Genomic DNA, 27803 nt, shown 5'->3' on the forward strand with positions numbered 1-27803 from the left:
CATTGGTGACCATCCTGATCGGTCACGCTGTGCTTTTGATCGTTGATGATTAAGCATTGATTTTGGCACTGCATAGGCAGGACCAGTGCGAATTCGAAGCGCTGCCTCGTTTGCTGTTCGTGTCATAAGGATAGGCATCGGCATAAGAGAGAGTTCCACACATAATGCAGCCGCAGCAGTAGTGCGGAATGCACCACTAACCGCGCACGCTGCAGCTTGTTGCAGGTTAACAAATGGTCTCGACACCTGTTGCTGTTTTGATAATGACCACTGTTGTGGCTCATACCAAGCGGAAACTCCCATCAATGCTTGTGGGATGATGATTGCTTGGTAAAGTCTTCGCATAGTAAGTAGAGACGCTCCCCATGTAGACCCTGACAGTGATTTGAGGGCCTGGAGGCTAGTCGTTGCTTTAGCAAGCATCTTTTCCCGGTGCTGTTTGAATGACAGCTTCTCATCTAGCCAGAAGCCTAGATAGCGTTCCGCTGTCTCTGTCGGCTTAATTGTCACGTTCCCTAGTTGTAGAGGCAGGTATTGAGGCTTTTGAAGCGGCCCGATGAAGTGTACTAGTGCATATTTCTTAGTATCGAAGACTGATGCATGACGGGAAGCCCACTGCTCTGCTAGTTTGTGTTTTTGATAGAGCTTTTGAATAGTTTCATGCTCAGTGCGGCCTATCGCCATGATGCCAACGTCGTCGACCCAGCCGTGGCCGGAGGTCTTGCCGTTCATGTCGTTGCATAATTCAATAAGGTCAGCGTTGTAAATAAGGTATAGAATCGGAGAGATCGGAGAGCCTTGGGGGATGCCTGTCGGAGTTGGGATGCTACTAGACGAGCCTTCTGGCATGCGAATAGTAGTAGAACGATTCGAAAGGAAGGCTTCTACCCATGGAACAAACCAACCAAGTCTTCTTTTGCGTAGATTGTGTAGAAGACGCTGGTGAGCAACGTTGTCGTAGGCGCCTGAGACATCGAGAAATAACATAGAGATAACCTGCTCGGCGGTCTTCCCCCACGCTATTCTGATCCTATCTAGGATAGTATGAATTGCATGGTCGATAGAGATACCTTTCCTACCACCTAGGTGGCCGGTAGGGAGAAGATTCTCTCTTTCCACAAGGTAGGAGATCCTTCTTGCCATGACAGATTCTAGGGCTTTAGCAAGGGTGTTTAGAAGAGCCACAGGACGATAGGACTTAGCAAGCTGGTAGTCTCTATCTCCTGCCTTGCGTAGAACGACAGTGATGGACCTTTGGAAGTGGGAAGGATTGTAGCCTGTTGTAACACAGGCATTAAATAATACTGTGATGTAGGCAAGGGCTGCTGGTATCTTGATGATTTTATGCCACAAGCTATTCGGGATACCGTCATCGCCGGGTGCACGCCTAGCTGGGGCACGGAGGAATGCTTCTTCAACTTCATGAGGCTGTATCGGAGGTATAGGGATCTGTTCAGGATATATATAATCCTGAATGTCGGAAAGATCCGCCGGTGGTGGTGTAGGGAAGAAGGCCAGGCGGAATGCCTCTGCTTTTTCATCCACTGTTTCAGCAAGCCGGCTATCAGTCTTCAGTGATGGAGTAATGCTTCTTTCATAGGCTCCTTTTCTGTTTCTAGCCCACTTGGAAAGCTGCCAAAGGCCTCTAGGGCCCTGTTCAATGACATCTTGCACGCGGCGGCGGTGAGCACGACTAAGCCTAGCCTTGATAAGACGGGACTTAGCGTTCCTAGCCTTTGTGTAGAGTATCCAATGATAAGGGTCATGCGTGCGTGTGTATAGTCGGCGGAGACGGCGTGTCTCTTTGATAGCAGCACGGCATTCGTTGTCGAAACCGGGATTGGAGAAGGAGGAAGGCTTCGCCCATGGCGTTGATGCTTCGACGGCTCCGTTAACAACCCGAATCAACGTTCGGCATGCTAGTTCGATAGCTGTCTTGGAGGGGGAGGAGGTAGAGGGGGAGGAGAAGGAAGCTGGAAGCTGAGGGAGATGCTGCTCGATGTATTCAAGAAGCTTCTTGTCATCCGTTGCTTCCCAGTTTCGCCGGCGTGGCTGTGAGGCAACCTGAGTAGTAATATCGAGAGTTGTGCGAATTGGAAGATGGTCAGACTGGCTATCCACGTTATGTGCGATAGAACAGTTGACTAGACGGTCGAGGAGGCTGTCGGAGATGAAGGTAAGGTCGATGGTGCTTGATTGTGCTTCAGCTTCTTTGCTTGGGCCTCGCTGCCATGTAGGCTTGCCTTGCTCGCCAGTGTACTCTAGTGACAGATCACTAAGGGTGTCAACGAGGTGTCTGGCTTCCTGTTCAACTGGCTGCTTGAGATTAGAGCCACCCCAAAGCTTATGATGAAGATTGAAGTCTCCCACGACTATATGTTCTGCGAAGGGAGAGGGCCGTTTGGAGATCTCCTCTCTTAGATGCTGGATGTTGATATCCTTGCTTTCTAGGGCAGCATCTGGCTGGTTGTATATGTTGTGAATGAATAGATCCGTCCAGTCCTTGCCTTGCTGAGCACGCCGGATCTTTAAGATGTGATAATCGCCGCTCACAACGGTGTGTGACCATGTAGCGGGATCTAGATCTTTCGAAACGAACATACAGACACGCGTGCGCTTCCTCTGTCCTGCTTCGATATGCCGTGGCCATAGTAGCTGATGGAACGCTGTTGCTGGGTGGTTAGTAGTATCAAGAGGTTCGTTAGTCCAGGGTTCCTGCACAGCAACAACACTTGCCTCCCGAACACCTTTCTCACGAAGGAAGGTAGCCATCACCTCCCACTGCCTATGCGCGTTGTATTGAATGATTTCGAAGGGTTTTTGATGCATTAATGATCGTTATAGTCGGGGTCGCTGTCCGATGATGCGTCATGGAAGATGTCCCCCTCCTGGTCTGGTGATAGCTGGTCTGGGGAGCTGAGAGGGCTGGTTGACATGCTAACGAATAAGGAGCGGTTGAATGATTCGATTTCTTGATTTTCTTCCTCCAGTCGCTGTGATTGAGCGCGTTCTAGGCTCCGAACGAGGGCAGTAGCTTCCATACTAGCTGCTCGCGCTTGTGCGTCTTCATCTTCATCAGGGAAGTGGGAGAGGTAACCGTTATTCTCTTCCTCGCCGAATATCTCTGCTGGACTTACAACTAGAGCAAGTGCCCTAGAAGCAGTGTCTTCCATAGCGTGATCTTCCTCAGGATTATATTCAAAGCGAGCCCGCTTGTGAACTGTGGCACGAGTTTCGGTTGTCTCTGCTTCGGGAGAACGAGCCCTAGTCACATCCAGTGCTGATTCAGTGCGTATATCGGAGTCGGTGGCGTTCGTTGAGGATTTAGACTTGTTTTTTGAGCCAGGGGGACGCCCTGGGCCCCGGCGCGCGGGCTTTTGGATGATAACCTGAGGCTGGGATGATTCAGGAGCGTGCTGGGAATCCTGGAGTCCTCGGGACCGGGTCTGGTAGTCTGAAACTACCACATCCTCGGTCTGAGAGGGTTTTGGTGCTTGGGATCGCCGTGCGGGTGCCCGCTGAGCTCTTTGAATTGGGGCTTGGGTTGTTGTATGTTGATTTGTTGTATGTTGAGTTGTTGCATACTGAGTGTTCTGCTGAGTATGTCGGAAAGAGGATGGAACCCGGTGGTAGGGAGAGGCTTCCAAGAGAGCCCGCTTCGCTCTCTCAGTCTCCCTCTGATGGAATTCACAGTCTTTAGAGATAGGCCTGTGAGGACCTTTGCAATTAGCGCATTTAATAATGGTGGTAGTAGAGCCAGCTGTCGCTGCCTCACACTCCCAGGTAGGGTGCTCGGCAGCGCAGTGGCCACAGATGTATATCTTGGAAGGGCAGTGGGCCTGAACATGCCCAGGTTTCTGGCATTTTCGACAGAATCTCGACCTCCCTTCCCGGCAGAAACGTGTTGTATGACAACACCGATACCCCCAGGTAGTGCCAGCAGCAATAGCACGGTTTGCAGCGACAGGCGATGACAGCTCGATAACCAAAGAACCTTCCTTCTTCTTTGCATGCGGCTTAGTGAGCCAGCTAAGGTGCACCACCCTTAGCTCTTCACCGTCAGCCCACGCCGGGTTCTGACGAAGTAGGTCCTCTGCTACTGCGAATGTTCTAGCGGAGTCGGAAAGGTCGAGGTCGGCAATTGGAACACCTTGTGCCACGACTTCCCATGAGGGCTGCTGTACGCATGCGTCCTTGCCGAACACCTTCACCCACTGTATAGCATGCTCCCGCTTCCGTAGCACCTCTGCTGATGCCGCAGTATCTGCAATTAATGCCACATCACCAGACGGAAGCTTGCGCGCGGCCACGAGGCGAATACCTGCGAGCGCGCCGCTGTCCTTGCGCCTTGCCTCTTTGATTCTCCCTTCATCCGCTAGCTTCACGATGTCCCACTCTGTCTTCGACCGAAGGCGGGCCCGCATCGCTTCATCCTTGATCTTGATGATCACCTGCCTGTCTTCGGCAAGTTCCACTGGCGAAACACCTACCGAGCCCGACTGAGAACTGTTTCCTGAAGGAGGACCGGCCACTCCGGCTGCGACCGTACGCTGCCAGCCCTGGGTGCGGAAGGTGCGCCATGCCGCTGCCGAGGACTGTTGGGAGGAGGATATAGTGCTAGTGGTTGATTCAATGCGGGTGATTCGTTGGGTGAGGTCCTTCTGGCCCTTATCGATCATAGAGATAGCGGCAAGGATTGCGGCCATCCCCTGAGTGTCATTTTCACGTGCTTTCAGCGCGTAGCGCTCGATGGAAAGGATGAAGCCACGGATGACAGGGTCGGCATGATTGTTAGCTTGGGCGTATTGGTAGATATTTCTCGCGATGTAGGCGATTTCCTCCATCGAAGAGTGGTTGTTGATTGATAGCTTATTGCTTGCTTGCTGGTTGATTTGCTGGTCGGTGGTTCGCGTGTTACTGTTCCGTTGGAATTGAGTTTGTGCGTTCCGTGGTTCGCGAAAATTCCGCGCCCGGTCGGGGTGCAAAATCCCCATTTCGGCCACGCCTGCCGCTGCCATCGCAGATAGTAGTATGAAACTAGTATCAAACGATAGAGCAGGAAGTTAGATTGATTTTGAACTAGGTCTGGAGATCCTAGGACCTCTGGTTGGCGAGATATCGCAAGAATTCGATTCTGCCTAAACTTAGTCGACTGGGGCGGCCCAAATCTCAAGCAAATAGTTGAACAGGAAGCTCGTGAGCTCGCTAACACTGCTAGTGATTTGTCACTAGAGTATATCGGCGAACAAGGCAAGCCTACATGGCAGCGTGGCCCAAGTAGTGAAGTGGAAGCGCAGTCAAGCACCATCGACCTTACCTTCATCTCCGATAGCCTTATCGACCGTCTTATATGCTGTTCTATAGCTCATGACGTCGATAGCCAGTCCGACCATCTTCCAATTCGCACAGTTCTTGATATCGCCACTCCCCCACCTGCTATCATAGCACGCCGGCGAAACTGGGAGGCAACCGATGATGAGAAGCTTATCAAATATATCGAGCAGCATCTTCCCCAGCTACCCTCTCTTTCCTCCCTCCCTTCCAAGACAGCTATCGAAATAGCCTGTCGAACGTTGATTCGGGTGATCAATGCGGCTGTGGAGGCCTCCACACCGTGGACGAAGCCTTCCTCCTTCTCGAATCCTGGTTTCGACGACGAATGCCGTGCTGCTATCAAAGAGACACGCCAGCTGCGTCGCCTCTATACACGCACGCATGATCCATACTACTGGATGCTCTATACAAAAGCCCGAAATGCCAAATCCCGCCTTATCAAAGCAAGGCTTTCCCGTGCACACCGCCGCCGAGTGCAGGAAGTAATAGAGCAGGGTCCTAGAGGCCTCTGGCAACTATCCAAGTGGGCAAGGAACCGCAAGGGTGCGTATGAACGTGGCCTCACGCCATCTCTGAAGGTAGGGAATGCAGGAACTGCTGGCAGCCAAGAACAACTAGCGGAGACAGTAGATGAGAAGGCAGAGGCCTTCCGCAAAGCCTTCTTTCCTACACCACCACCAGCGGATCTCTCCGACATTCAGGATTATATATACCCTGAACAGATCCCTATGCCTCCTATCAAGCCTCATGAGGTCTCCGAGGCCTTCCTCCGTGCCCCTGCTAGGCGTGCACCCGGCGATGACGGTATCCCGAATGGATTATGGCACAAAATCATCAAAAGCTGCCCTAATGCGGTTGAATACATCACTATGCTATTCAATGCATGTGTTTTAACTAGCTATAACCCTACACACTTCCAGCGCTCTATCACTGTCGTGCTACGTAAGGCAGGGGATAGAGACTACCAGCTAGCTAAGTCATATCGCCCTGTTGCATTGCTTAACACACTAGCAAAGGCTCTTGAGTCAGTGATAGCTAGGAGGATTTCCTATCTGGTGGAAACGGAAGACCTCCTCCCTACTGGCCACCTAGGTGTTACGCGCTGCTAACTGGTTAACGTAATATGTGCGTTATTGTAACGTACCTCTCTCGTAATCTCCGACGATCTGTCTCGCAATCGTACCGTTGCCTGCTCTGGCCTTACACGGACTCGGATCTATAGAGTAGACCGAAGACGTATGCAGTTGAAGGGCGCCTAGTCAGTCGACTAAGTAATTATGTAATAATTACTAAGTGTTCCTCCTAGTTAGAGTATATCCTTATATTGTACCGTGAGGGTATCACGTCTCTCAAAGATAGTCGAATGTTAAGTCCAATTTGTTAAGTAACAAATGTAGCTCGTAGTAACAATGTGTAACTGTAAGTAACAATGGATAAATCAACGCGAAGAACTAAGTACATGTGGGTAAGTGAGCGTCCTTATATATCCATTCCTTCCGTTGTTCTCGACAGGACCTTTCCTGTCGTGCGGACAGGTCCGTTCCGTTCGAACGGAACGGATCGTCACGTGATCCTATGCTTAGGTGTTATGGCCTAAGCATCTCGATAGATTATCTGGCAGAATCTATCTGACCGCCTTGTTGCTGAACTGATTGGTTCAGGCGAGTCCATAATTAGCATCCTAGGGGTGGGTCTGTAACACTAGGTGGCAGGAAGGGAATCTCTATTGATCATGCAATTCATATTATCCTCGATAAAATCAGGACTGCCTGGGGAAGAACTACTAAACAGGTAGTTTCTATGCTATTTCTCGACGTGTCAGGCGCCTATGATAACGTCGCACATACAAGACTATTGCATAACCTTCGTAAGAGAAGGCTTGGCTGGTTCGTGCCGTGGGTGAAAGCCTTCCTCTCTAACAGATCAACAATTATTAGGATGCCTGAAGGAGCGTCACAGTCAATTCCAACACCGACTGGCATTCCCCAAGGCTCTCCGATATCTCCGATTCTCTATCTGATCTACAACGCCGACCTCATTGAATTATGCAACGGGCCAAGGACCTCCGGCCACGGCTGGGTCGACGACGTCGGCATCATGGCCGTGGGCCGTACCGAACAAGAAACTATCCATATACTTCACCAAAAGCACAAGCTTGCAGAACAGTGGGCTTCTCGTCATGCGTCAGTCTTTGATACCAAGAAATATGCACTAATCCACTTCACTGGACCGCTATGCAAGCCACAGTACTCGCCCCTGCAGCTTGGAGACGTGACCATACAGCCAGCCTCTAAGCTTTCAGCAGAACGCTATCTAGGCTTCTGGTTGGATGAAAAGCTGTCATTCAAGCAGCATCGGGAGAAAATGCTAGCTAAAGCATCGACTAGCCTACAAGCCCTAAAATCACCGTCAGGGTCGACATGGGGAGCTTCTCTGCTTACCATGCGACGACTCTATCAAGCTATCATCATCCCACAAGCTCTTATGGGTGTGTCGGCCTGGTTTGAACCACAATGGTCATTAGCAAAGCAGCAAGTTGCCCGACCATTCGCTACGTTACAGCACCAAGCTGCGTGTGCGATCAGTGGAGCTTTTCGAACGACAGCAGCCGCCGCTTTATGCGTTGAGCTGAGTCTAATGCCGATGCCTATTCTCATGACCAAGCTTGCTAATGAAGCAGCGCTTCGGATTCGCACAGGCCCTGCCTATGCAGTGCCAAAATCAATGATCATTCAAAGGCAGAAGACACAGCGTGACCGCTCAGGGTGGTCACCAATGGAGGCTCAGGCTTGGAAGAAGGGCGGATGCTTAACGGCTCCCCCTGAGTTCTTGGCAGGAGGATGGGAGAACCGTGTCGCATTCGCCCGGGCGCCTTGGCAAGTGCCTCCAACAGTGATCATCTCTGAGCGCGAGGATGCAAGGAAGCAGCATGAAGAAATCCTAAATCAGAAAGAGGAGGAAAACATGGTTATCTACACAGACGGAAGTGGATATGAAGGCCGCGTGGGTGCCGGAGCAGTGGTATGGGGCAAAGACCCTGCATGCCACCGCTCCCAGATGGGAACAGAAGGAATCTCCACTGTCTATGCCGCAGAGCTGCGAGCCATTGATATGGCATTGTCAGTTATTCAACAATCGTTCATCAACCAATCAACAAACCAAATACCACCAGGAAAAGTGGTCATCTTCTCTGACTCCCAAGCTGCACTACAAGCGATCCGCCGACCAAGGATGCCTTCCGGTCAAGCTTACTTGATCTCAGCGATCCAGCATCTCCAGGCTCTGGAAGGCAGAGTCACTGTAGAACTCCGCTGGATCCCTGCGCATGAAGGTATCCCTGGAAATGAACTTGCGGATGCAACAGCCAAGGAAGCTGCCCTTTCCAACACCGATGCTTCAATCCCCGACAACCGATATCTCATCCTCGCCTCGGCAATCAAACGATGCATTCGACAACGAGCAAAACAGGCGTGGGAAGCCGCATGGTGGAAGGAGAAGGGCGCAAGGTCGACGAAGCGGCTTGTGGAAGCGCCAGGCAAGAATCTGGACTACTGGCAAGGTCTGCGGAAAGCAACATCGTCAGTGCTGATTCAATTGAGAACAGGCAAGATCGGGCTGTCAAGCTATCTTGCAAAAATCAACGCACGAGACTCACCAAGATGCGGATGCGGTTTGGGTAACCAAACAGTGGCCCATGTACTGCTTGAATGCCCAGACCTGCAAGAGATACGCAAGGTCATGAGAGACAACCTAGCAAATGCAGGTATCTCTATGCAGCTCGGCACTGACGAACTGCTCCGCCAGCTTCCGGCCAGGCCACACCTTGCCCAGTTCATGATTTCATCTGGCCTGCTTGATCAATTCAAGCACTTGGATCCCGCCGCATTCGGGATGGAACCGGAAAGCGCAGCAGACCAAACATGAGCGTCAGGCAGTGGTCCTGCAGGACCGATGGGGCACAAAACTAAGGGCGAGCTGCCAGGAACTCGACTCGCCCTCTTAAATGCCAACAGCAAGCAGGAACGGCGACGGCCGCACATGAGAAGTGGTGAGAATAATGTGGGAATTGGAGAGCAGCGTGAAATCGAGATCTGGTGATTCGGATCTGCCACTGGCAATGACAACTGGCAACCTGATGATTCAGAACTCGGTGACACGAGCTGCCAGGGATGTGGGAGCAAGGAAGGGAGTGGAATGTGCATGCGGACTGGTGCATGTGGGATGTGGGAGTTGTGATGCGGGAGATGGTGATGCGGGACGCGGAGGTCAGGCGGTGAGATTCTGCCACCACATGACCTTATCACCAATCTGCAGATAAGGCCGGCGGTGTGGTTCTGCCGGTTCTTATCATCACTCTGCAAGATAAGGCCGGCGGCAGGTCTCCGCCTGCATGGAGGCTGTATGGATGTTGCATGTTAGAAGCTGCTCGTGTTAGCAGCTGTTTTGCTGAGGCCATGGTGCATGGCAGGTGCACTCGGCGCCGCCGGGACACGCGGGATGCCGCGGAGGCGGATCCCTTCTTTCGTTTATGTTTCTTTTGTCGTTCGATTTCATCTGTTCGTTATGACAATATGCGCTGCATACTGTCATCGTTGCTGGCAACTTCTCATGCGCACTAGGCTGGCACTAGAAGGCGCAAATCCCTGCATAGCACCTTGTAAATAGAGGAAGCTCCATCAGGAATAAGATTATTGATTGATTGATCAAAGACCGTGGACCCTGCTACTTGGTCCCACACTGTGGTCAGCGGCGACTACCATATTCTCAAGATAAGGCGCCACCGAAAGGAAGGCTGGTCAGATCTCTTTATCCATAACATCTACAATCAACCAGATGCTGCCCTAGAAGGCAAGGATATCAATATCCAACGCCTAGGGCAGGAGATCTCTAAGCGTCCTCTCGCCGAGCATGTTATTGTGGGAGACTTTAACCTCCACCATGAGCTATGGGGCGGCTCCAATCTCAAGCAACCAGTTGAACAAGAAGCGAGACAGCTTGCTGACATGCTCAGTGACCTTTCACTAGAGTATATCGGCGAGCAAGGCAAGCCTACATGGCAGACAGCGGAAAGAGAAACCACTATCGACCTCACATTCATCTCTGATAGCCTCCTCAACCGCCTGGTGAGCTGTGCTATAGCCCACGACGTCGAGAGCCAGTCAGATCACCTTCCAATCCGCACTAGCCTCGATATAACGACTCCTCCTCCTGCTATTATAGCACGCCGGCGAAATTGGGAGGCAACCGATGATAAGAAGCTTATTGAGCATATCGAGCAGCATCTTCCTCAGCTACCATCCTCTTTCTCCTCCTCCTCCCTCCCTTCCAAGACAGCTATCGAAATTGCCTGCCGAACGTTGATTCGAGTAGTCAATGCAGCCGTGGAAGCATCAACGCCATGGGCAAAACCCTCTACCTTTTCGAATCCTGGTTTTGACGACGAATGCCGTGCTGCTATCAAGGAAACACGCAAGCTGCGTCGTCTCTATACATGCACGTATGATCCCCACCATTGGATGCTCTACACAAAGGCTAGGAACGCTAAGTCCCGCCTCATCAAGGCTAGACTTAGCCGTGCTCACCGCCGCCGTGTGCAGGAAGTTATCGAGCAAGGCCCTAGGGACCTGTGGCAGCTTTCTAAATGGGCAAGGAACCGCAAAGGGACTTATGAAAGAAGCATTACTCCCTCGTTGAAGAAGTCTAGTGGAAATGCTGAAGACCTAGCGGAAACAATAGGTGAGAAAGCAGAAGCCTTCCGCCAGGCCTTCTTCCCTACACCACCGCCTGCCGACCTATCCGACATTCAGGATTATATATATCCTGAACAGATCCCTCTTCCTGCTATCCAACAACATGAAGTATCTGAGGCCTTCCTCCGTGCCCCTGCTAGGCGTGCACCTGGTGATGACGGCCTTCCGAATGGCATATGGCATAAAATCATCAAAAACTGCCCTGATGCCGTTGAATATATCACTATGCTGTTCAACGTATGTGTCTCAACTGGCTATAACCCTACACACTTCCAACGTTCTATCACTGTCGTGTTACGCAAAGCAGGTGATAGGGACTACCAACTAGCTAAGTCATATCGCCCTGTGGCTCTTCTTAACACGCTAGCAAAAGCATTGGAATCTGTCATGGCTAGAAGGATTTCCTATCTTGTGGAGACACAAGATCTTCTCCCTGCCGGCCACCTTGGTGGTAGGAAGGGAATCTCTATTGATCATGCAATTCACTTGATTATCGACCGCATTCGAACAGCGTGGGGAAAGACTACCGAACAGGTAGTATCTATGCTGTTTCTAGATGTGTCTGGAGCCTACGACAATGTTGCACATCCAAGACTACTACATAACCTTCGCAAGAGGAGGCTTGGATGGTTTGTTCTATGGGTAGAAGCCTTCCTTTCAAATCGTTCCACAACTATTCGTATGCCAGAAGGCTCGTCTAGTAGCATTCCAACTCCGACAGGCATCCCCCAAGGCTCGCCAATATCTCCGATCTTGTACCTTATCTACAATGCTGATCTTATTGAATTATGCAACGATCTAAACGGCAAGACCTCCGGCCACGGCTGGGTTGACGACGTCGGTGCTATGGCTATAGGCCGGAGTGAAGCAGACACTATTCAAAAACTTCAACGCATTCACACACTCGCTATGCAGTGGGCTTCCCGCCATGCATCAGTCTTTGACATCAAGAAATATGCATTGATCCACTTTACACAACGCCCTGAATATACTCCATTACAACTAGGGAGTGTGGTTATCCAGCCAGCCTCCAAGCTTTCGGCGGAGCGCTATCTCGGCTTCTGGCTTGATGAGAAGCTGTCATTCAAACAGCATCGAGAAAAGATGCTTGCTAAAGCTTCCACTAGCTTACAGGCATTGAAATCGCTATCAGGGTCAACATGGGGAGCTTCTCTGCTTACTATGAGGAGACTTTACCAAGCAATCATCATCCCACAAGCTCTCATGGGCGTGTCAGCCTGGTTTGAACCACAACAGTGGTCGCTAGCAAAGCAGCAACTAGTGGCTCGGCCCTTCGCTGCACTACAACATCAAGCTGCTTGTGCTGTTAGTGGTGCTTTCCGCACTACTGCTGCTGCTGCGTTGAGTGTTGAGCTGAGTCTAATGCCGATGCCTATCCTTATGACAAGAACAGCAAACGAAGCAGCGCTTCCGGATCCGCACAGGCCCTGCCTATGCAGTGCCAAAATCAATGCTTATTCAAAGGCAGAAGACTCAGCGTGAACGTTCAGGGTGGTCACCAATGGAGGCTCAAGCCTGGAAGAAGGGCGGATGCTTGACGGCTCCCCCGGACACTTTGGCGAGGGCATGGGAGAACCGTGTTGCATTCGCCCGAGCACCTTGGCATATACCTCCAACGGTGATTATCTCTGAACGGGAGGATGCAAGAGAACAACATACAAAAATCCTAGATGAATGTGAGAAAGAGGGGGAAAGCTGCAAGGTTATCTACACAGATGGCAGCGGCTACGAAGGCCGGGTGGGTGCAGGAGCAGTGGTATGGGGCAAGGACCCGACATGCTACCGCTCGCAGATGGGAACAGAGGGGATCTCCACTGTCTATGCCGCAGAGCTGCGAGCCATTGACATAGCGCTGTCAGTCATTCATCAATCAACAAACCAAACATTACCAAAGAAGGTGGTGATCTTCTCCGACTCCCAAGCTGCACTGCAAGCCCTCCGCCGCCCGAGGATGCCATCAGGGCAGGCATACTTGATCTCAGCGATTCAACATCTCCAACTCCTCACCGGGGAAGCGGGGATTTCTGTTGAGTTCCGCTGGATCCCTGCGCATGAAGGTATCCCTGGCAATGAACTTGCTGATGCAACAGCTAAGGAAGCTGCCCTTTCCAACACCGATGCTTCAATCCCCGACAACCGATATCTTATCCTCGCATCCGCAATCAAACGGCGCATTCGACAACGAGCAAAACAGGCGTGGGAGGCAGCATGGTGGAAGGAAAAGGGCGCAAGGTCAACGAAGCGGCTGATATCGGAGGAAGCGGCAGGCAAGAAGGATGTTCTTGACTACTGGCAAGGCCTGCGGAAAGCGACATCGTCAGTGCTGATTCAATTAAGAACAGGCAAGATTGGGCTGTCAAGCTATCTGTCAAAAATCAACGCGCGAGACTCACCAAGATGCGGATGCGGTTTGGGCAACCAAACAGTGGCACATGTGCTGCTCGAATGCCCAGACCTGAAAGAGATACGCAAGGTCATGAGAGATAACCTAGCAAATGCGGGTATCTCCATGCAGCTCGGCACTGACGAACTGCTTCGCCAGCTTCCCGCGAGGCTACATCTAGCCCAGTTCATGATTTCATCTAGCCTGCTTGATCAATTCAAGCACTTGGATCCCGCCGCATTCGGGATGGAACCGGAAAGCGCAGCAGACCAAACATGAGCCTCTAGGCAGTGGTCCTGCAGGACCGATGGGGCACAAAAACAGGAGCAGGGTGCCAGGAATTCAGCTTGCTCTCTTGAAATGTCACCGATAAGCGGAAGCGGTGACGGCCGCGCATGAGAAGTGGTGGAAGTGGGAATGTGGGAGCAGGAGTGGGAGAGCAGCGTGAAATCGAGATCTGGTGATTCGGATCTGCCACTGGCAATGACAACTGGCAACCTGATGATTCAGAACTCGGTGACACGAGCTGCCAGGGAGTGTGGGAGCGAGGAAGGGAGTGGGATGTGCATGCGGACTGGTGCATGTGGGATGTGGGAGTTGTGATAGGAGTTGTGATGCGGGATGCGGATTCTGGGCGGTGAGATTCTGCCACCATATGACCTTATCATCAATCTGCAGATAAGGCCGGCGGTGTGGTTCTGCCATATCATCACTCTGCAAGATAAGGCCGGCACTCTCCGCCCCCGGCATGTATGGATGTTGATGTAGAATGTTGATGCTGGATGCTGTATGTTGGATTCGCCGAGGCCACTGGTGCGTGGCAGGTGCACTCGGCTCCGCCGGACTGTCGGCGGATCCCTTCTGTCGTTTTGTTTCTTTCCTTTGTCATTCGATTTCATCTGTTCGTTCCAGCGTTATGCTGGCCCTTGCCTCGATGGCACCTTCTCATGCGCACTAGGCTGGCACTAGAAGGCGCAAATCCCTGCATAGCACCTTGTAAATAGAGGAAGCTCCATCAGGAATAAGATTATTGATTGATTGATTGGATGTGATCTGGTGTATACGGATGTTCACATACGGGAGTTTCTGCCCGTGATTTCCGCCTTTTGTATGCTATATCTACCATAACCTTACTAGTTTCTGTCAAGGAAGACTGCATAATACGGGCGAGACCCACATATCTCCATGTGCGTCAGGATATTACAGGGATACTCGATTTGTTACGCGTTTTGTATGGTATCCCGGGTATACTAGGAACCCAGCGCCGTAACACGCTAGACAGCGAGGTAGGGGATATTCAACATTCCCCCGCCCACACACTTAGATAGTTCAGTCACCCAATAAATACATCACTATATTGAGCATCTCGTTCCATTGGATCCTAGCTTTCCTAGCCGATACCGTATCCTACTATATTGACAGTTTCTAATATCATGCAACTTCCACCTACCGTCCGGACCACATTTGATTGTCATTCCTTGTTTAAATTTCAACTATTCAGTACTTGAGGAATGCCGATGTCACATGTAAAAAATTTACTCAAAAAAGTGGGATGAGAAATCATGAAGAATAGCTCCCGAGATTTCTTTTCTTCAAATTACGGGCTGTCCTCTTGACGCCTCTTAATTTTCATCGAAAGACCAGGCAGGGGAGTCTGGGACCATCGAGCATACTGGATGAAAGGAACGTCTTCATCCATGGATCCTAGGTCGTAGTCATTTAGAAGTTTCCCGATAATAAGCTGGCATATCCGGACTGCAATCGACGATCCAGGACAAGTTGAAACCCCTATGCCAAAAGGTAGATAATTCTCGGAAGGTGTTGCTGCATTGCGTGTGTTATAGGTCTCCGAATCGGCATTGTAAAAGCGATAGCCGTCAAATGTGGTCGGGTCGGAATAGTGATCTGGATCCAAGTGAATACAAAAGGATGCTAAGGCCACATGGCTCCCGGCTTTCACAGTTGTACCCAAAGATGGAAAATGCATGTCCTTCAGCGCATATCGGGTTCCAGTCACTGTATTTGCGTTAGACTTGAATGTTGTTCGAAAGCAAATCATAGCAATATGGAAATACTTACAAAGAGGAGGAATTCGAAGGCGAAGAACCTCTTTGGTAAAACTCTCCAGTCTTGGGGTGTGATTGAAGATTTTGAGGCTCCATTCACCCTGGAATAACGCTAGAGCAGCTGTCAATTCGGTTCGTAAAGGACCTATATATTCCGGGTGTCGCATTATTTCGCATAACACAAACGTCGTGACGAAAAATACTGGAGGACCGGACTCCAGTAGCATGAACAAAGCCTCATCCACGATGAGGTTCGATAACTTTCTTTGATCCTTTTTACTCAGATCATTCTGCTTTTTGGTCGCTTGATTAATCATAAGATCCAATAGAAAATATGCCCCTTTTTTCACAGCGCCGTCTTTCTGGTTCTTGATACAATTCAATTGAAGTTCAATTTTCGGCACCAATATCTTCTTTGCTGCTGCCGTTGTCTCCCTGAAAGAACGACCTGCGGAGGAAAACCTCCATATTAGAGGTCCCAAGATTTGAGGATACTTCTGACGAACTTTCATATGATCCTCACTTGCATCCATATATGCTAATGCGTGCCGAAAAAGCTCCGAGTTTTCTCTCAAGTCAGGGGGATAGATAAAAGAGAACAGAAGCTCGTTGCATATATTATACATATTATTCGTCATATCAGCCACCTGCCATTCTAGTATCCAATCAGCTTCTAGGCAGTATACCATGTTGTACTTTACGCTTTGTACGAACCTTTACACCCCGACCGAGGGAAGAGTCTCAGTAAAATACTATTGAGCTGATTAACAGCAACCTTTCCTAGTTTTTCTGGACAATTACATTGGTCAGTGACTATCTTTTGGCTCTTTGGGTGGGGCTCTGCAGCTTACCCATTTGTGCACTCTGAGCACCCATGTGAATGGCGTCATAGGGGACTTTCCATGTTAAATCGACGATACCATTCATGAATTGTTCCTTGGAAAGTAGGCCGGCAATTAGAATAAAAAAGAAATTGCCTTGGGAATAGTGCCTCATGCTTACATTCATTACCGCCCTTAAGAAGCTGGCGTGGCGTTTGGAGAGCTTGTAATATTCGTTGCTGTATTTCAAAGGAAGAACGATAACAGTGTCTATATCCGGTGGTTCCGTAATTGCAAAGGGTTTGCCGTTTTTAGTGTACTGTCAGTTGAATATAATATCCCAGAAGCAAGGCCCGACTATAAGCTCTTACCTTGTTGTAAGCACACTGGATTTCTTTTGCCCAGTCAAAATCCGGCCTCTTCCACTGCAGGAACGGGCTAAACCATGTCCCATCATGGACAAGAGGGAACTGCCGTACAGCTCTTCTTTTTCGCCAGTGATGGAAAAAGTCTAAGAATACAATCAAACAAGAAAGGACAGAAATACTTGTTAGAGCATGCCTGCAATAACTCGTAAACCAAGAAAAAATAGTCTCAACCACTGTCATATTATTGATAGTAGAGAGGTGCAAGTCATATCAATGCTTTCCTAAATATAGACTCAAATCCGGGCCATTTTGCGATTAAATAGAGAAGCATGGACTGGTGTTGAAGAGATGATGATATCAGGCTGTTTGGGAGAAAGAAAAAGCAATATTTTTGATTGATATAAAGTTACTTGAAATAGAGATGATCGGCAAATCTGTCAGTACTCAATATTTGGCCGAGATTTTGTATTTTCACGGCTACATTCTAAATTAAAATAATGGAAACAGCATGGATTTTGCTTAATCAATTTGCGAACTTCTATTTAATAACGTAGTTCATTAGCGGGCTGGCTACACTAGTGGGCTAACTCCCTTACTAGTAAACTATGCTTTTTGTGTGTATAACAAATATGTTGATATTGTGCTACCATGTATGGGGACTAAATATTGCAAAATTGAAAATTACAACAAACCATTGTAATGGTACAACTCCAGCTAGATTTGCATACAAAGCCTATTAATACGAGAAGGTAGGAGGTGATCTACAAAATAGGATTATCCTGAGTGTCAACTATATCTCTCCGCAGTTTATACGATAGAACACGGACCGTGGACAATCAAAAGTAATTTTATACAATCCTGAATGAAAATCTCACATCATAGCAATAGTACATAAATTTCGCCTTTGATACAAAGAAACTCCCCGTAATCAAGTTGAGAGTAAGGCTATAGAAGATGTAATACACCGCTGATCCTCATATATTGCGTGTGAACCCCTATATCCATAGCATTTCATGATTGACCCGTGTGTTACCTCGCTTGCATGATATTTTTACTTGTAGAATTGTGATAATAGTGTCATCACATCTTTGCTTTTCACAGCTTATACGTAACCCTTGTCCACAATCTGGAAAAAGATGCTCCTTTTTGCCTCTCCTGAATTTTCTCGACTTCACATATAAGGAGAAACTCTCCTAGCCTATATGGCGTAGAAAAATTTCAAACTCGAAGAAGCTGCGCCGTATATTTTGCCTTGGATGCGGAATCAACGTTACACGATGTCACCTCTCACATTGACCGGTAATTTCTCCTCGCCCAAGACTGTTACAGTTTACGGAGCCACTGGCAATCAAGGCGGCTCCGTCGTCCGTTCGCTGGTTCAAAACAAGTCCTTTAATGTAATCGCCATTACGCGAAATACTTCCTCCAAAGCCGCAGAAGATCTGCGCTCGTTAGGAGTCAAGCTCGTCAGGGCCGATGGGTGGAAGAAAGAAGAGATTGCTAGGGCTTTTGCCGGCTCCTGGGCTGCATTTGTGAATACTAATTCCGACGACCCGGTAATTTATCACTGCTCAATTCGTAAATCAAACAAAACAATGTTTCTCATGTCATTTATCTTATTCATGATAGCTCTTTTCCGATCATCAGGGTCCTACCGAGTTCGATCTTGGGAAAGTAATCATTGACGGCATTGTCGAAGCCGGCACCGTGAAACATCTAGTCTACAGCTCATCAATCTCCACGTTTGCCTTCAGCGATGGGAAGGTTTACACCCAAGCAGCTGAAAGTATGTTCTGAAACTATTTCTCCACAAAACTGAAGATAATCTGTGCGATGAAAGCTGACTGTTTTGTTAGTGAAATCGAAGATCGAAAATTATGCTAGAGACATTGGGGGCTTTGAGACAGTATGTTCCGTATATCCAGGATTTTTTATGGAATTTTTCTCTAGCAGAGAGATGGCTGTGCTGAGTGGAGGGTTTCCTTTCTTCCCTGATGAAGATGGGGTTTTGACTTTAAGGCTTCCTCAATGGGGCTCTGAGTGCCACAGACCTATTCCTTGGATTGCCGTGAAAGAGGACTTTGGAGATATTGTTCACGGAATACTACTGGAGCCAAAGAAGTATAACAAGAAGCCAGTCCAGGCATTCAGCGATCCTAGGACATTCGCAGAGGCGACGATTGCTTTCCAATCCGGTAGGTCTTATAGAATTTCCTCTTACCCAAACCTAAATTTCGCATTTAAAACAAACGCCTTATCTTTTTACTCCAGTGTTTCCCAAAAAGAGGGCCAGATATATTCCGCAAAGGTCTTGGGAAGATTTCGGGGCTGGCATTCCTGGTACGGAAGAAATAAGGTCCTTATTCCAGTTTGGCCAGGTATGTGATGCGAAATACTTTGGGGAAGAGCCCATGCGGGTGGATGTTCCAGCGCATCTCAAAGCTCAGGCGTCAAAGGCGATGGGAAAGGGTTTTCAGAGCCAACAGCTACTTCAACTTGAGGATTGGTTTTCGAATAACCTTCAGCATGAAGTAAATTGATACTTTCCGCTCCCCTCAAGTAGCAAATCTTGGCTGACTCCCGTTTATGTACTTTTCTGTTTCTCCGTCATGCCTTTTCCTCGAGGTGGTCTTTTGGCAATCTATCCTGTCTTAGGTAATTTTCGGGCAGCTTTTCAATCTTGAATGGTCAGAATACCCATTTAAAACAGTCAAAAGAGTTTACGTAAAACCATTGTATTTCATAACTCAAATCTACAGGAAGCAGATGGGAGGAAAAATTTTATGATGACCTGACGAGCTTTCCAGGAAGGAAGGAGAAACACCTAGACAGCAGGTGGTGAGTCGGTGGAAATGTCACATAATGTTCGATCCACAGCATCAATAATTTGTGAGGCTATGCAGGCCGATAAATCCCCAAAGTATTATCGCGTCGTGCAGATCTAAGGTGGGAGAAAAACGCATCTACGCTTATAATAATCGAGATGCATTTTATAGGTAGAAAGTGAAATAAGTATCTCTCTCATTCTCTCATCGTTTCAAAGAGCAAGGCCTGGTGTAAGTTCTCCTCTTTTCTATTTCCATGCATTATCTCTAAAAACAGCTCAAAGGATATATCAGTCAATTAAGGAAAAAGTATATGAACCGGCTTTTTCATGAGCAGAATTTGTTAACTAACTGACTGAATACTTAATACTTGAAGCCTCCGAACTTTCAAGTTTTGCGATATCATGCGAAAGTATCCCTCGTGATATATATATATATATATATACATGAACCGAAACAATCACTTCTAGGTCAAGTGTCATGCTGGTGAGCAATGTCAAATCGCCACTCATTCTAGGTATGCATGGAAAACCTTAGCCACCATCTGCCATTTTCCGTTGACTTTGGCCAGAGATATGAAATCCGTATACTCATACTCCGGTTCCTCAATATCCATCTCGCATTTAACAACCGCAGTGCTAGGTGTCATTCCAATGATGCTTAGGTGGGCCACAAATTTAGGAGCCTCTTTCTGAGAATCCATGTAGTTGTAAATCAGGTTCACAGATCCCTCTTGGAATTTCCCCTCAATAAATCCATAAACGCTAGCAGTGTCACGGAACCCAGTTGAAGTGTATGCTGTGTCTCCAAGTCGCATTCCCTGCACGTAGATGTTGGCCACTTTCAGAACTTCATCATACTGACTTGCAGGGATTGGTTTGAGCCCTCGCGCCATTATAAATGCTATTCATGAGAGTGTTTTTAGAAAAGCGCTTCTTCCAATAGGTGTGCCTGGACGATATGAACAAATACCTCGGTTCCGTCCTATTTTCTATCTGAAAAAAGCGTGTGAAGTCTTGTGCTTGTGCTTCTGGCCGGATTTTCACTAATTCAAATATGTATCTGAAAGATAACAAGCTCAAAAAGGCATAGTTCTCAAATTTATAGTCCCGAGAGCTCTACCACTTGTTACCACCAGATGGTTTAAGTTTGCTTTCTTTTTCAATAGCTCAGCTGCGCCATGCACGATTGTGTAAGGTATTCAAAACCAATAAAAGCCATTTGTAGCACGACAGCCTGAAGAATGATTGGATGGATAATCTCCTTATTTGATCATGGAAATGTACACACAGACATCGCGAAATATTGAGAACATGTGGGTGTACAAGAGAGAAAAAGCCGTACGCATGTTTGACTTCAAGATACAGACTGCAGTCATAACATCGTAGAAAAAAAAATCACTTGCGGTGTTACGGAGAATAAAAATCACGAGTTAACTTTCAGCTACCGGCGGTAGTGAAACTTCCTAAACCTTTCTTAGACATTACTGTTGGGTCGCGGAACAAACCTTCACGGGCTCCATGTAAGATCTGGCACCACCACCTGGTCAGTATTCAGTACTAGCAGATCCCCAGCTTGCTTTTTCTATCTTTCCTTTCCAAATAGGTATATCAATTACACCAGTCTCTAGTTCCAAAAAGATAAGTCAGGTCCATGGGTTGGGCTTGAAAGTTGAGTCGCTGTGGACAAAGTTGTTTTGGCATGTACCATTTCACTTAGGGGCCGATAGCCCGCATTTTTACAGTATTCACTATCTTTATGGAGAGCTCATCCAATTAAGCGCTCTAAAATATCCATTACGATCAATGATAGTTCGCAAGTACCTTGTGACTATATGAATGTTTGATCGGGCGTCTTGGGGTTGGATGTAACCTCGAGATTCACTCTCATTGTTTGCTAGTGATGGACATCTTGCGTATACAGTCACATAGCAAAAGTTGCGATTGGAACATCCAGGGTCTCCTCTTCTCCTCTTCACTGACTTCCCCTAATAAATGTTACAGCCTACTCAAACTTCCTAGTGAAAATTAAGCTCAGAATCAGCAATGTGGTTTGTTGCAAAGTTGTGGGGAAAAGAATGATATGGAACATTTCTTCTAAAAGGATCAGGTGGCATTAGCTGATAACTAATTAGATTTATCAATATCATGAAGCTTTAGCGGAAGTTTGTGACCTGCGGATTATGAAATATTATGCTCACAGGCAAATCTTACAATGCAGGTGAGGTAGGGCTAGCGTCACGCAATTTAGGCTTTTTCTCCATTACAATAACTAGAGGGTGTAAGGCTGGTATTTCACAAAAAAAAAGTTTGCCCTGACACTGCATGCTATTTCTGCCAAGGAAACGGGAGAGGAAGTGTTAATTGCCTCTCCGCTCAATCAACGAACAAAACCTTTCATTAATATACCCGGTACGGGAATACAGCATAACTATATCTTCATAGTTCGGCCAACCTTCATATTAGATATATGTAATTTGTCACTCCTGTTACACTCGATCTGCACCAATTTATCATGAAAGACAACTTCTCATGCGCACTAGGCTGGACACTAGAAGGCGCAAATCCCTGCATAGAACATTGTATATAGAGGAAGCTCCATCAGGAATAAGATTATTGATTGATTGATATCATGAAAGACGCGATTGCGAGTATGGGATCAGCCGACAAACGGCGTTGTTATGGTCATGTGATGAGAAGTTCATTACTGGAAGGACAAGCAGGATGATCTGAGGAAGATGTCTCCGGGAGGAGACGCCATCTTTTCAGTAGGTGATGGATTGACTATATGAAAGCTAGCGCCTTAACATGAAAATATTAATCATAGGTATCATAGATAATAACTAATATACGAATCATAGTCCTTATACTTGCTAGATATCAATTCAAGATACTAGGTATTCAAAACTTCTGTTACTTTGAAATATACCCTCAACGAGCCCCGTCTGGTCTCTGTAGCCGTGGATGCTCCTATTAACTTAATGTCTTCTGGCTCCGTGTCATGAAGTTCCAAGTTAAATTGTCGCACAATATATGCAATTGTTTTATATATTTGCATCAAAGCGAGACTATTTCATTAGTTCAGGCTTAGAACATAGAACGAAGAAAACTTACTTCATGCCTAGACACATTCTACTTCCCCGCGTAAACGGGACCAGATGCCTCGTCAATGGAGTCTCCCGCTCATTAGCTGTGATCCATCGCTCTGGATCGAATTTGTCAGGATTGGGGAAAATGACGGGATCCCGATGGATGAAGTAAGAGCTTGAGCTCGTAGGCGTCTAGCTAATCAGTCCAAACACATGAGGGTCAAGTATGAATGAACTAAGCACAAGGTTTCAATTCAATACTTACCCCTGCAGGAATAGTATAATCTTTATACCGCAGCTCCTCGTTAGGGGCGATACGAGGCAAGCGAATAATCAATCCATAAGAAAGACGAAGAGCCTCATTTACAACGCCTGTCTGTTATACTGTATTAGCCTCCCGACCATTGTGCGATATTCATATCGTGAAGCAAACCAAGTAGGGTAATTTCTCCAGATCTGACCACGCAGCAGTGGCTTTAGGAGATGGGATAACCTGCTTCAACTCTTCCTGAAGTCGGTGCCACATATCTTGATTTTCTAGAAGATAATATATAGCTTTAGTCAACGTAGATCCAGTTGTCTCTGTCCCTGCGAGGAGTACTTCCAGAGCCTCATCTTGTATCCGGCGCAATGTTCGTTCCTCAATTGGCAAGCTAGGATCGGTCAATTTATCAAACATGGTGTCTCCTGCGCTTCCTTGACTTTGTTTGATCCCTTTTGATGACTCGGAGAATATTGCTTCCTGGTAACTGAACAGCGCAGCTATACCGGGCTGAAAGAAGCACCAGACGGTAGCAGGAATAAGAGGAAGCAGGTGCTGTAGCCATGGAAAGAAGCGGAAAAGGTGAACAATGGCGTTGGAATCATTAGCAGCTACACGTATCTCACTGCGAAAGCTTTTATCGTCCAGGAAGTTCCAACTTTTTCCGTAGCAGTAGTCAGTGATCACGTCAGACGTCAAGGCAACAAAGGCATCATCCGCCTGTATCACAGTATCTGCTATGTAATTTTCATGAAAACGATTTGCGAGTTTCTGAATTTTGGCGTCCACAGAATTAGACAGTTCTACTATGGAGCGCCGAGAGAAAAAGCTATTGAGAATATTTCGTCGTGCTCGGTGATGTTCGTGGCCTACAGTTGCCGCGATAGACTGGGGAAGGCCGAACATAGGGACAAAGTGAGGATCCTTTTCTCTCCTTCGGGTGCTCGATGCATATATCTCATCATAGAAAGTCGCATCAGTTATATGTACTTCCCGGGGATTGATGCGCACAATTGAGCCTGTTAAGCATGAGTGACAGTCACTGAATAAAATGCACATATAACCTTTACCATATCGCTGATGCATCTTCTCCATCTGCAGTATAAATTTGCCTCCAAGGATGACATCATAATAGAATTCATAAAGATGTGTAGCAGCAGCTAGCTTCGGTCCGGGAATGTGGCGAAGGGGATGGAAATACAGGCGATATATAACAGTCAGACTTGAATATATAACCCAAGCAGCGGTGATAAAACTGAAATAAAATGATAATGGCCACATAGTGACTAAGGCAGCTGAAGATTTTTCTCTTTGTTTATTATCAAGGGGAATTTGGAGAGATATGCCCTTCGAACTGGTGAGACTAATAACTAGATCTTCCCTCGCGTCTTTTCGAGGCAATGTTTAGTTCATTCGTGAGCATACATTCTTTGCGATAGCTCAGGATAATTAACTACACAAGCGAATGAGCGGACTTGTGCTGAGTAATACAGGTTACCCAAAAGTTTAAGTACATTCAATATCTCTTAGTTTGTCTCAGCCTCATCGTTTGACGAGCCGTCATGTCTTACAGAAGCGTTGACTACAAAACACAGCATATCGTTAAATGCTTTTTCGTATTGATTTATTGTTATATTCGGGACTTGGCGTACGTATAGTCATTTCTCGAGTCTTGACGAAGCGGACTAGGCTCTTTCAGTATACGAATGGAAGGTATGACAAGATAATCAATGGTTATGCGCTATCCAATAGGCCGAAAACGGGCGGTCTTTTTACTTTTGTTTTCCACATTCTAGGTGTAGGCCCAGGAGCGATCAATATGGCTCGAATGATATTACCCCTCACGATATAAGTATTGTCTTGGTGATTCTCGCACAATCGATAATAGTTTCTGATTTTCTTAGCTCAATCTCTCAAATCTGATCAACCATGGATACTCTTTCGCCAAATCTTGACGACTTGTCCAACAGGGTTTCAAAGGCTGTGCAGGAGATACAAAAATTCCTCACTCAGCATGGCAAGTCTTTGTCGTTTGATCAACAACAACCCTCCCCCTTTTCGATAGAAACGACGGAATTCCGTCTCTCTCGCATGGCACTTTTTGATGCTGCATCAACTTTGATGCATTTGGCTTTAAGCCCGGCGGAATCCATTTTGATCCAGAACTCCCAGGCATGTTCTCTTGCACAAACCGTTGCTTGTATTCGGTAGCTGATAACATAATCAGGCGCATATAGTCACGGCATTACAGATAGCCTATAGATACAAGTTTGCGAGTTTTGTTCCCCTCGATGGCTCTATCAGCTATTCAGATATTGCAGCCCATACGGGATTGAACGATAATACAGTTGAACGAGTCTTTGGTCTTCTCATGATAGCCCATTACTTCTACTCGCCTCGTCCGGATTATGTGGCTCATACCAACTTATCTAGACTGATGGCCGTAGACGACAGGTTTGAGGCTCTGATCGGCCTTGAATTTGAAGATCTTCACCTGTGGACAAGCAGTATTCCAGATGCATTGGCTAGATGGGGACCAAGTGGAGAGATAACGGAGACCGGCCTCAGCATTGCAACTACCAAGGGTGCAGCCACTATCACTCCGACCACCTTCTGGGACCACCTGGAGAAGAATAAAGCATCCTATGATCGATTTACTGATGGTAGTGCCTATCTCTACGCCAGTGACAAGTTCTGGACGCGTGAAATCGAAGAGGGATTTAATTGGTCGGCTGCTAACAATGCCACTGTCATTGATGTGGGTAATATTTGCTCTGGTAAAGCTTCAAGGGTGATATTTTACTTACAAGGGATATCGTAATCACCAGATTGGAGGGTCTCGAGGACAAGCATCAATAGCACTAGCCAGAAAATTCCCCGAGCTCCAGTTTATTGTCCAGGACTATGCACATGTCTGCAAGGAGGGCGAGACAGCTTTGCCTCATGAACTTCATGATCGCATCAAATTCGAAGCTCACGACCTGTTTCAGCCTCAGTTGAAGGTTGGAAATCAAAAGACTATCTTTCTTTTGCGGACCATTCTCCATGACTGGAGCGACAAGTATGCCTGTTACATTCTTCGAGCCATTATCCCTGCAATGAAACCCGAAGATCGCATTGTGCTTGTTGAGATGATCATGCCGGAGCCTGGAGACGGTGGAGAGATTCCTCAAAGACTGGTTAGGTGAGCATTTTTCATAATTTCACTGCTCATATAAAGAGATCTCTCAACATTCTAACCGGCTTGTATCCAAGAATGTGCGATATGGAAATGTGGGCAACCTTCAATTCGTTGGAGCGGACGTCCCGTCAATTCAAGATGCTCGCCGAAAATGCGGATTCCAAGCTTAAGATCGTCAACACCTACACCCCAAGTTGGGGTGGTTTGTCAACCATCGAGATTGCTCTCGAAGATTGAATTCAATACACATTTGGACTAATGTCAAGTCGCGACAAAGTATGGTCGACATAGACTTTACCGCAGGCTTCTGCTAGGCTTTGGAGACAGGCAATTATTCAGAGATATAGTTTAATATCTATCGAGGAGCTTTTAGGGGATCATTCAGTGTAGCTTGTGCCAACTGAGCGATGTTTCCTGAAACATTGCAAAGATTTATGAAATATTCCTATGTGTTAGACGTAGACCGAAAAAAAAAGAAGATTGATTTCTTGGGAATCCAAGCAGCCATGCAATCATGAGCAGATTGAAGTTTTTCAACAAAAACACAGAGAGAAATATCATGCAGGGAGCTGAAGCATGCCCTTAATCTATGTAAATTAACTGAGAGAATCCCCTGAGCCGGTATATCTATTACGCACTGCTAACTGGGCAACGTAAAGCGTACGTCATTATCACGTACCTTCCTCGATAGCTCCGACGATCTGTCTCACAACCGTACCGTTGCAAAGTCTCTGACGTCTTATACGGGCTCGGGTTTGTAGAATAGATTGAAGACGTCACCAGCCATAGTGTTATAGAACAACCAAATGTATAATACTTGATGTTGTTCCTTGTGAACCTTATCGTCATTCCGCTGTTTGCCGAAGTCAGCTGGAATAACATCAAGTGTTATACATTTGGTTGTTCTATAACAATAGTCCTTCTATGGAGCCTCTTACTTAGAAGCCCTAGTCGAGACGCTCCGAGAAAGTCTTTCGACGTGCTGAGGGATCCTTGTGTAACGGTATTACTTGTCAGCATAGTAGGCTGTCGGTTAGGTAAGGAGTCAACAAGGAATCAGGTATGAAGATGTAGTAGATCCTGTATTGAATAGACTGAACCTTGAAAGATTCCGTAGAGGGGATCTCGGATCTCAGACTAAATACACCAAAATCGCTTAGAAATATTCTAGGAAATGTGACAGATCAAGCGGGGCAGGAGGGGTAAGGTATTAAGCCCGTCATGGAAGTGTGCTATACGGAATCCTTTACAAAAGCTTTCAGGTGCCGTGGTAGTTATATACTGAAGCACGGACAATAAGTGGGAGAAAGGATGCAAATGATGTGTCTTAGTTGCCAAGGTTTTTCTTTGCTACATTAGGCTACTTCTTTTACCCAAGTCCGACAATAGTCTCTTAGTATTAGCTATTCATCTGGAAGATACCGCCTTCATCTACGGATACGTAAGACCCTTATAATAAGATATTCAGCTGTTCTAACGAATCATAGAGTCATATTTCCCTGAAATCCCATCCGCGTGGGCTATAATTGGCCGCTTTATGACATTTGAACCGATTGAAAACACTTGCGTTTCGAGATTAAATATTCAACCGATATGAATGAGATAAAAACCCAAGCATAAGATAGAAGACTATATTGGGTAGGCAGTGTATTCACACCCCTCAAATCTGTTCTCTCCGTGCTCTAATGCGCATATTGAGCTCAG

General features: G+C 47.2%; 5 protein-coding genes across 5 annotated transcripts; 2 read left to right on the forward strand and 3 right to left on the reverse strand.

The window, feature by feature from the left end:
• Positions 1–15085: 15085 nt before the first annotated feature.
• N7462_008224 (cytochrome P450) lies at positions 15086–16087 on the reverse strand (the record flags this gene model as incomplete). The annotated part of the gene is made up of 2 exons (XM_057079939.1): positions 15086–15504; positions 15568–16087. 2 exons carry the CDS (start codon positions 16085–16087, stop codon positions 15086–15088), a joined length of 939 nt encoding a protein of 312 aa, XP_056930267.1.
• A 1933-nt stretch (positions 16088–18020) lies between these two features.
• On the forward strand, positions 18021–19283 carry N7462_008225 (NmrA family protein; the record flags this gene model as incomplete). The annotated part of the gene is made up of 4 exons (XM_057079940.1): positions 18021–18299; positions 18391–18529; positions 18600–18938; positions 19015–19283. 4 exons carry the CDS (start codon positions 18021–18023, stop codon positions 19281–19283), a joined length of 1026 nt encoding a protein of 341 aa, XP_056930268.1.
• A 793-nt stretch (positions 19284–20076) lies between these two features.
• Positions 20077–20463, reverse strand: N7462_008226 (uncharacterized protein; the record flags this gene model as incomplete). Its single annotated transcript, XM_057079941.1, has 1 exon — positions 20077–20463. One exon carries the CDS (start codon positions 20461–20463, stop codon positions 20077–20079), a length of 387 nt encoding a protein of 128 aa, XP_056930269.1.
• A 2214-nt stretch (positions 20464–22677) lies between these two features.
• Positions 22678–24199, reverse strand: N7462_008227 (cytochrome P450; the record flags this gene model as incomplete). The annotated part of the gene is made up of 4 exons (XM_057079942.1): positions 22678–22848; positions 22922–23032; positions 23090–23937; positions 23989–24199. 4 exons carry the CDS (start codon positions 24197–24199, stop codon positions 22678–22680), a joined length of 1341 nt encoding a protein of 446 aa, XP_056930270.1.
• Positions 24200–24847: 648 nt separating this feature from the next.
• N7462_008228 (uncharacterized protein) lies at positions 24848–26336 on the forward strand (the record flags this gene model as incomplete). Its single annotated transcript, XM_057079943.1, has 4 exons — positions 24848–25125; positions 25181–25676; positions 25729–26102; positions 26174–26336. The coding sequence occupies 4 exons, from the start codon at positions 24848–24850 to the stop codon at positions 26334–26336; spliced, it is 1311 nt and encodes a 436-aa protein (XP_056930271.1).
• Positions 26337–27803: the final 1467 nt, after the last annotated feature.

Source organism: Penicillium macrosclerotiorum (genome assembly GCF_028827735.1).
Source record: "Penicillium macrosclerotiorum strain IBT 26536 chromosome Unknown utg000008l_segment0_segment0, whole genome shotgun sequence".
Taxonomy (NCBI): domain Eukaryota; kingdom Fungi; phylum Ascomycota; class Eurotiomycetes; order Eurotiales; family Aspergillaceae; genus Penicillium; species Penicillium macrosclerotiorum.